This window comes from Tasmannia lanceolata, unplaced genomic scaffold (genome assembly GCF_043159265.1).
Source record: "Tasmannia lanceolata isolate RefF3 unplaced genomic scaffold, GAP_Taslan_0.1 ptg000003l, whole genome shotgun sequence".
NCBI lineage: Eukaryota > Viridiplantae > Streptophyta > Magnoliopsida > Canellales > Winteraceae > Tasmannia > Tasmannia lanceolata.
The window spans coordinates 14,359,902-14,369,335 of record NW_027518680.1 but is presented as its reverse complement, the minus strand read 5'-3'; the positions used below and the strand labels follow the sequence as shown (position 1 = coordinate 14,369,335).

Sequence of the window (9,434 nt, the reverse complement as noted above, 5' to 3'; positions counted from 1 at the left end):
GAAGGCTACCTTTCGCCATCTAGACTTTTCTCTAACACTATATCTACATTTAATTTTGAGTCCAATAATAATGAGTTTTGATTCACAATCAGTTCTCAAAATCCAAAACAAACAGTGCCTTGTTCATTTTGAATTTTGAGAATTGATTATGAGATTAATTGTGAGCCCAAAACTAATTATTTTGGCCCAAAATTAAACACAAATTTGGCCCAAATAACCAGCTTTGGACTCAAAATCCAATACGACATGGGCCTTAGTGTCTCATTTGCATGAAACAACCAATCCAAAAGCTTAAGGTGATAGAGATGGAGTTATTTAATCATTTATACTTCAACATCCCCCTTCACACCCCCTCACCTGTGGCCTATCTTTCTTTCTTTTTTTCGGTTGGCTGTACACGATTGTTGGGTTTTGAACCCATGACTCCCATACCATGTGAAACAACCTGTTAGGCTTAAAATCGGTAACAGATGCGGCAGTAACGTAAGAGCTGATCTGGTTGGCCCAAGGTACCAAACTGGAGGTGAGAGAGCTGTCCTACACAAGAGCGCACAAGGTCAGAAGACCAACCCGGAGTAGTTGCTCCGGACGGGCCCTCGACACTCAAGTCAGTATGAGCAGAAGTGCAAAGGGAGCTAAAATTTTAAGAGTGGTAGCTTCAGAAGTTATTATCCCTGTTATGAGCCTTGAGAGGCCTTTTATAGAGGGTGACCTGGGGTGGTTGGATTACCTACCCCAGAACAGGTGTCGGCCCTTCTGTGGGTTTAGGTCCACCCACTCTCAGACAATTACCAAATTACCCCTGGGCAGCTGTTGGATTTGGGGTGGGCCCTTCTGGGGCCACATGTCGACAAATTATTAGTTGTTGTTATTTTTCGTACTCCATCAGTTGCCCCCCAGTTCTAAAAGTCATTGTAGTGATTTGGGGAAGTGTGAGGAGTTATATTCTTGAACGGTAGAACGAGCCAGTGTTCGGGATAGCTCGATGGAATGGAGTAAGAGATCCGGCCGGGACTGACCGGGATAGGTGGGGTGAAATCTGTCCGGCCAACCCATCTGTCCAGCCTGGGACGGCCAGAAGTGGAGTGGGAAATCTGTCCGGCCAAGCCGTCTGTCCGACCTCGGACGGTCAGAAGTGGAGTGGAAAATCTATCCGGCCAAGCCGTCTGTCCGGCCTGGGACGACCAGAAGTGGAGTGGAAAATCTGGCTGACCAAGCCGTCTGTCCGGCCTGGGCCTGTCCGGCTTGGGCCAGGCTGATTTTTGTCGTTTTATGAAACGCGTCATATCCTGGCCGGCTTGGGACGGACACATTTTTGTCATCTAGCGAATGCGTCATATTCTGGCCTGCTTGGGACGGACACATTTTTGTCTTTTAGCGAATGCGTCATAATCTGGTCGGCTTGGGACGAACACATTTTTGTCGTCTAGCGAATGCGTCATATTCTGGTCGGCTTGGGACGGACACATTTTTGTCTTTTAGCGAATGCGTCATATTCTGGCCGGCTTGGGACGGACACATTTTTGTCGTCTAGCGAATGCGTCATATTCTGGCCGGCTTGAGACAGACATATTTTCTAGACGGGCACAATCACTTAGAAGGTATCTCGTACACAAGCACTTCATTGGACAACCCTTAACCCCTTGGAGATTTTTCCCGCATTCATATCATACGCGCGTAGTCTATACGCGCGCATTTACTATGCCCTTGCCTCGAAGTGTGTGCCCTTCATTAATGAGGGACACGTGGCATCATCTAGTTCGCGAATGCGAACCGCCTTCAGTCTCAAGGCTATAAAATGTGGTTTTCACCTTTCATATTCACTTTTTACTTTCACTTTTCTCTCTGCCTTCTCTGCCTGTTCGACTCTGCTAGCCTGTGGTTGTGGCCGTCCGCAAGCTTAGGAGCCTTACCCCTCAGGCCGGGTAATCTTCTTTTCAGATCGTATCTATTTGATTTCTCTTTCAGTGTTCTTTATGTCCAGTAGCGCTTCAAGTTCTGAGTCCAGTTCTAGGTCCTCTTCAGGGGAGTCCGCATCTTCTAGTAGTTCAGGGTCTAGTTCGTCGAAGAGGACTCAAACTAATCCGACCAGGATTCCCGACCCCTATATGGCGAGTCCTGACGTTAGTGTAGAGGTCGTAGATAGTGGGGACGAGGTGATTTTGGATCTGAATACCACCCCGCCCCCAACGGATAGTTATTTACGGGCAGAGGTGAGTGCAGGTAGTGACACCGCCAAGGCGTCCACCACATTCCTTCTGGGCTGGGCAGTCGAGGTCACTGCTAGGGCTCGGATGGACGCCGATCCCAAATATAATATCTAGGCTCTTTACGAGGAGAATATCCTTGATGAGTCCAAACTAGGGGACATTAGAGATAGGTATTGTGTTCCCCAAAGGTTCAGGCTGAGGGCTGCGACAGAGGGAGACAGGGCTTGCAACGACAGTACCGACGTCTGTATATATGATGAGTCGTTGAGAGCCGGGCTCAGGTTCCCTTTGCATCCATTCTTCGCTACAGTCCTTCAATTTTACGGCCTGGCTCTGGCTCAGGTCGTGCCGAACTCATGGAGGACGCTGATCGGGTTCATATACCTCATCTAGGACCGGCTTCAAAGGAGCTTGTCCGTACCGCTGTTTCGGATGTGTGCACACATGAAGAGGCATAAGGACGGAGGTTTGATTTACATCAGCCAGCGTCCTGAGGTGAAAATGATTACTGACATTCCATCCTCCATACACCTATGGAAGAACAGGTTCTTTTATGTCGAGGACGGCGAGCCCACTGAGCCCTGGCCTGTTCCTTTGAAGTGGGACACCCCAGACACAATTGCGCTGAGCCGCAAGCCGCTCTTGGAGGGCGAGGATGTGAGAACATTCAATCATTTCACACGGGTTACGGGTTTCGGGTTTCGTGTTTTTCCGTAAAAAATCAATAAAATCTTTCTAAATTCAACATTCTATATATGGACCTAACCCATTTGACATTTATGGTGCATCCCTCACACATGATCGGACAATCTTTTTTGAAAAATAACTTTTCGGACCAAAATGCCCCTACTTGACTGTTAGACATCCAAATGCGACCAAAATACCCTCAGATTGGTCCACCCCTAAAGGAAAAAATTAAAAATGGAAAGTCTTTATGGTCAAACTTCAAAAATAGAAACTTTTAAAATTGGGTCCTTTCGGTGAGCAATATTAAACAGAATCATTTGGTATCCCCTGAAAATACCCAAAATGCCCTCAACACTTACAATTTCCAAATTAAGTGAAACTCCTGAGAAATTCTAAATTTAGCAGGTTTTCCAAAATTCAGAAAATCATTCATAATCTCTCAGACATATTTTGGGGATCAAAAGAAATACACAGGAAAATACCAAATTACCCCGTGGTGCTAGAATTTGGCAAGACTAGGGAAAACCCTGAGAAATTCTAAAAATAACAGATTTTTGAAAATTTATGAACGGACTCAAGATTTCTTAGACACAACTTAGGGACCAAATATGATATGTTTGGAAATGTCTAAAATACCCCCGAAGTGCAAGACTAAGAGGAAATCTTGAAAGATCTAAATTTAGCAGGTTTCCCAAAACTTACGAAAACTCATAATCCATCAGCCGTACCCTCGAGATGGTTTTGGACATATGAGAAATGATTGAAATATTCATAAGATGATGAAAATGTGGAAGCCCCATGAGTTTCTAAAAATAGCAGCTTTTTCAAAATTTGTAAAATCACTCAAGATTTCTCAAATATAACTCGGGGGTCAAACGAGACACATCGGGAATGACCAAAATACCCCTGCAGTGCAAAATAGGCAAAAATGAGGGAAACCCTAAAAATTCTAAAAATAGCAGGTTTTTTCATTTGCTTGGAAACTTGAACTTTCATCTTCCAGAGGCCAAAGGAACCCCCTAGAGACCTTCAGGATCGCTAATGAACTTCAAAACTCCCATAATGAAATGAAATCTACCCTAAAATGCACGGATGCCTAATCTAATGCTGAATACAGATTCAAAACTCGATCGTACTACCGAATCTTTTGCTTTTTAATGCGTAGGAAAATGGGGGTGTCTACAAATGGCCACCACGACTAACTCACGTCTTCCGGAGGCTGGCGGAAAAGGGCCCAAGATGTCCATCTCCCATACTGCAAAAGGGAGTGGACTAATAATCGGGGCCATGGATATAGCCGGTTGATGGATGGTGGGAGAGAACTTTTGGCATCTTTCGCACATTTTGACCAGGTCCAGAGCGTCTTGCCTCAATGTTGGCCACTACAAGCCTCTCAGCACTACTTTGATGGCCAGGGCCTTGCCCCCCAGGTGTTCTCCACAAATCCCTTCGTGCGTCTCTTGCAGAGTGTAGGCGGCGTTGCTTGGTCGGAGACATTTGAAGTACGGAAGGGTGTACGACCTTTTGTACAGGCTCTCACCATCCAAAGAAAACTAGGCTGCTCTCTGAATCATTTTGTGGGCTTCCTTCTTTGCTTCGGGAAGCTTCCCGCTAAGCAGGTATTCGACGATTTCGTCCATCCAGCACGGCTCGTACTCGACCTGCATGACTTCTACGACCTCATTCTCAATACTGAATTTCTTCAAGAATTCCATACAAATACTCCCAAGAGTGGTATAACCGGATGCAACCAGCTTAGACAGAACATCCGCTTTTGCATTCTCCGTTCTGGGAATCCTGATGACCTCGAAGTTTTTGAACTTGCCGGCCAACTGGCGGACCTTGGAGAGATATTTAATCCTGCGCTCGTCGCGGGCCTCATAGACTCCTTAGATCTGGTTGGCGACCAGCTGGGAGTCGCAATATGCCTTTAGCCTCTGGGCGCTGGTCTAGGCTGCTAAGTTCATTCCGGCGATGAGGGCCTCATATTCTGCCTCATTATTGGATGCGTGGAATCCGAATCTTAGTGCGTAATCAGGAATAAAGTTGTCGGGCCCGGTGAGAATCAAACCTGCTCCACAACCAGCCTTGTTCGAAGATCCGTCCACATACACTTCCCAGAGCAGTTCGTTGGGCGATGGATTCTGTTCTGCAAGCATGGGGATGTCTTCGGTTCCCCACGGTTCAGTCTCCACTTCTGTTCGCTCCCTAGTTGTAGTTACCTTCTCTACAATCGGGGTTTGGACAGTTTCAGATTCGATGCTTTGTTGGTAGATGGTGCAGTCGGCCACGAAGTCTGCCAGCACCTGGGCTTTTATCGCCGGCCTAGGCAGGTACCGGATATCAAATTCACTTAGCTCCACGGCCCATTTCACAAGACGCCATGAGGTGTCTGGTCTGTGGAGAACTTGTCTGAGCGGCTGATCAGTCAGGACCTTTATCATGTGGGCTTGAAAATACGGCCTCAGTTTTCTGGCCGCCATGATCAGGGCATATGCCAATTTCTCAACCCGTTGGTACCTGATCTCCCCCTTAGGACTTGGAATGTCTCTTTCAGGTCAGAGACATGATCTTGTGCGCTTTGGCTTTTGACCAACATGTCATCCACATAGACTTCCATGTTGCGGCAAATCTGCTTGTCGAAAAGTTTGTTGACGAGCCTCTGATATGTGGCCCCGGCATTCTTTAGGCCGAAAGGCATGACGCGGTAATAGTACGTCCCCAGATCTGTTATGAATGAGGTCTTTGGTATGTCTGACTCATACATTTTGATCTGGTTGTCCCGGAGAAGGCGTCCATGAAGCTCAGCAGTTCGTGGCCTGCGGTAGCATCTATAAGTTGATCGATTTTTGGGAGCGGGTAGCTATCCTTGGGACAAGCTTTGTTCAGATCGGTGAAATCAACGCAGGTTCTCCACTTCCCATTGGCTTTCTTCACCAGCACTACGTTCGCCAGCTAGTCCGGATATTGAATTTCTCGAATGAAGTCAGCCCTCAAGAGCCTCTCCACCTCTTCCTTGATCGCCTGCTGCCTTTCCAAGGCAAAATGTCTCCGTTTTTATTTCACTGGCCTGCAGGTTGGGTCAACACCGAGTTTGTGCGCGCTGACCTCCGGGTCTATGTCGGGCATGTCTGTGGGAGCCCGAAAACATCTGCATTGTCTTGGAGAAATGTGGCGAGGTCCTACCGGGTGCTACTGTCCAGACAGGAGCCGACCTGAATGATCCTCTCGCCATCGTTATCGAACAGGGGAATGGGGATGAGGTCTTCAGCGGATTCATTCATTTGGGCTTCATCTCTCAGATCAAGTAGCTCAATTGGCAGTGATTCTTATGCGTTTTTGCCCCGGAATACCATGGCATAGCACTCCCTGGACTGAGGCTGATCTCCTCTGACTTCCCCCATACCATTTGGAATTATGAACTTCATCTTCTGATGATAAGGAGAGGCAACGGCACCGATGAGATTCTGGTCGGGTCGTCCCAAGATAGCGTTGTAGAACGAAGTGGCTCTCATTACTAGGAAGTTGAACGTCGTGAAGGCTTGACAGGGCGGCTCCCCGACAAGGACTGGGAGTTCAATCTGCCCTTCCACTTTAACAATTTCTCCTGAGAAACCAAACAAATCAGAGTTCGCCGGCTTCAAGCGGTCATTTCCTATCATCATCTGCTCGAATGCATGTAGTAGAGAATGTCGGCCAAACTCCCGTTGTCGACGAGGATCTTCTTCACTTCCCAGTTCGCGACTAGCATGGTTATGACCAGGGCGTCGTCATGGGGGAGTATCAAGTTGTCGAGATCCGCGTCTGAGAAGGAAATCTCGTTCTCTGTCATTATCTTCTTACTGCACGTGTGCACGGCATTGACTCGGCGTGTGTAGGCTTTTCGAGCAGCAGATGATGTACCCCCGGCGGCCGGTTCGCCCATAATTGTGCCGATGACCCCTTAGGCTGGGATTGGCGCGCCTCCGGCTGTGGACTGGATGGCGGGGGAGATTGGTTTCGCACAGGGCGCGGCTGGGACCATCGAGGGCCCTGACCCTGAAGGCTCTTCTCCCCGCGCTCTCTCTTGTGGCCCTCATCTTTGACATATTTTTTCAAGTATTCCCAGCTGATCAGCAGCTCGATTTCTTCTTTAAGCTGCCAGCACTCGTCTGTGTCGTGCTCGTGGTCCCTGTGGAACCGACAATATTTCGACTTGTCTGTCTTGTTTCCCTTCGAGATCATCCTGGTCGGCCATCTTACGAATTCTTCTCCCCTGATTGCGGCTAGTATGTGTCTCCGAGAGGTGTTGAGAGGGGTAAATTTTCGTCCCTCCTCTGGTGGGACCTCTCTCTTCTGGGGGCCTTATCATCCCTACGCTGCTTGGTAGGATTCTTTTCTTCAGAGGTTCTCCTCCAATTTGAGTCTAAGGCCGCCAGAGTCTCCTCCACGGCTATATATTCCTCCGCTCCGGCCATCAGATCCGCTAGTGAGTGCGGATTTTGGCGGGCAACTAACCGACGGAAATCGTTGGATCTAGCGCCTGCGAGGAGTGCGTTCATTACGGCTGAGGGATCCAGATTTGGCACTTTGAGAGCCTCCCTGTTGAAATGGCTGATGAATGTTTTCAGAGATTCATTATCCTCCTGCCGCAAGGCCATCAGGGATGTTGTTGTTTTCCTTGGCCTCCGGCTGCTCATAAAATGGCGGACCAGATCGTCCCCAAAGTCCTCAAAGTTGCTGATGGAGTTCAGCTTGATTGTCGAGTACCAGTCCCGAGCTGCACCGATCAGCGTGGTCGGGAATGCTCTGCAGAGGAATCCATCAGAGGCGCTGTGGAGGAGCATCATAGTCCTGAACGTCTCCAGGTGGTCTACAGGGTCGGTGGTTCCGTCATATTGCGGGACCGTCGGCATTTTGAACCCCCTGGGTGCTGGCGCTTTCATAACATTATCGGTGAATGGAGGTCTACTCAAGTACGTCTTCACGGCGGGCCGGCTTTGATCCTTTGCCAGCTCTTCTATACGGTGGTCTATCTCCTCTATCCTTCGTAGCATTGGATCAGTCCTCTGGTCTGCTCGGCCCAATGATCTGTTTTTCCCTATTGAGGGGCTCGCAGCAGAGACGTAATGACTTTTCGGACTCCTACGATGATGCCGGGATCTTTCCCTCGGCGCACGGTCTTCCTTGGCTTGGTGCTTTTGCGCGGAGCGAGATCGTGACCTCTGGCGGTGGCGAGGCTGTTGGATTTGGGGTGGGCCCTTCTGGGGCCACGTGTCGACAGCTTATTAGTTGTTGTTGTTTTTCGTACCCCATCACAACCAATTACTTCAAAAGCTTAAGCTGTTAGATTTGGCGTTACTTAACCATTTATACTTCAACATTTGCATTTAAGATTGACGTAGAACAAGATTGTTTGCTAATAAGACCCTATTTTGGTCGCACCCAAAAAGGCCCTAAAATTATTATAGTATAAGGAAAAAGTAAAGGAAATTAAAAAACGGTTAGGTGCACTATGGAATAAAAATTTTTAAGGAAGCTTTTATGTTTAATTTTTTGTCAAAAGAAAATATTCAAAATTATCTTAACATAACATATTTAGGGAAATGATATTTGCACTCCCTTATTTCAATAATCACACCCCTCTTTATTAATACTTTTCTAATCAACAGTTAAACATAGTTTCAATTCCCCATAATATCAACAAACAAACGAAAACATGTTTAAATTTTAATAAAGTGGCTAGTGTCATTGTGTAGCAACCAATTATTCCAAAAGCTTAAGCTGTCCCTAAAAACTATGTGGTTATCCTTGATTTATTGACCCACGAGTCAATTGAAATTACGAGAAAAGTCTCCCTTCAAGATGATTATTTTGGGATGTCAGCGGATCCAATTTTGATCGGATCCGTTTAGAACCCTTATCCTTAGAATCCTATTCAAAGTGTTCTTTGAATCCTGATTTCAGAGTCTGGGTCATGATCCATTTAAAATTGTATAGTTCATCGGAGTGTTATTGAAATTTTAGAATCTTTTGTCCAGTATTAGTATCTCTAAAGCAGTTTATTCACTCGGATCACTCACTTATTCATGACAAATTTAAACTTCTAAATGAGTAAACTAATGCTTGTAAATAAAGAAATTAATTTGAATGGATACAAGCATCTAGCCTTTAGCATTAGGTTAATGCCTAACTAGTTAAGACTTAGGATTAGGGGAAAAGACAAGAGGGGAGAGAGAGAGAGAGAGATAGATGGGACTTTGTTTGTTCTAAGTGAGGGAAAATTATTTTAATTTTAGATTTTAAATAAAAATATCCTTTATAAATACTATTTTATTTAGAATATTAAAGATATTTTTGCACATTAGCAACCTCCAATAGGACCGATCGATTCTCTGACTATGTTTTGGTCCGATCCAGCTCAAATTTTAATCTTAGGATGTGAACCAAAATGTCTAGGTCCAATCCAGCTCAAATTTGTATCTTAGGATTAGGATGTGAATCAAAATCTTGTCGGATGTATGCAGCCATTGTATTCATTCACACTCCTATGTTTCT

General features: G+C 46.4%; 2 protein-coding genes across 2 annotated transcripts; both read right to left on the bottom strand.

The window, feature by feature from the left end:
- Positions 1 to 4,846: 4,846 nt before the first annotated feature.
- On the bottom strand, positions 4,847 to 5,380 carry LOC143865834 (uncharacterized). Its single transcript, XM_077375938.1, has one exon. The coding sequence runs from the start codon at positions 5,378 to 5,380 to the stop codon at positions 4,847 to 4,849; it is 534 nt and encodes a 177-aa protein (XP_077232053.1).
- Positions 5,381 to 5,382: 2 nt separating this feature from the next.
- Positions 5,383 to 6,562, bottom strand: LOC143865824 (uncharacterized). Its single transcript, XM_077375928.1, has 2 exons — positions 6,251 to 6,562; positions 5,383 to 5,760 (listed from the first exon to the last, which is right to left on the bottom strand). The coding sequence occupies exons 1-2, from the start codon at positions 6,560 to 6,562 to the stop codon at positions 5,383 to 5,385; spliced, it is 690 nt and encodes a 229-aa protein (XP_077232043.1).
- Positions 6,563 to 9,434: the final 2,872 nt, after the last annotated feature.

What these genes read in the sequence shown, in the direction of transcription:
- LOC143865834 (XM_077375938.1), bottom strand. Translation starts at nt 5,380, where the DNA reads ATGGCGGCCAGAAAACTGAGGCCGTATTTTCAAGCCCACATGATAAAG.
- LOC143865824 (XM_077375928.1), bottom strand. Translation starts at nt 6,562, where the DNA reads ATGATGATAGGAAATGACCGCTTGAAGCCGGCGAACTCTGATTTGTTT. An exon ending in CCAGGGAGTGCTATGCCATG is followed by an intron (nt 5,761 to 6,250) that starts GTATTCCGGGGC and finishes TCCCAAGGATAG; the next exon opens with CTACCCGCTCCCAAAAATCG.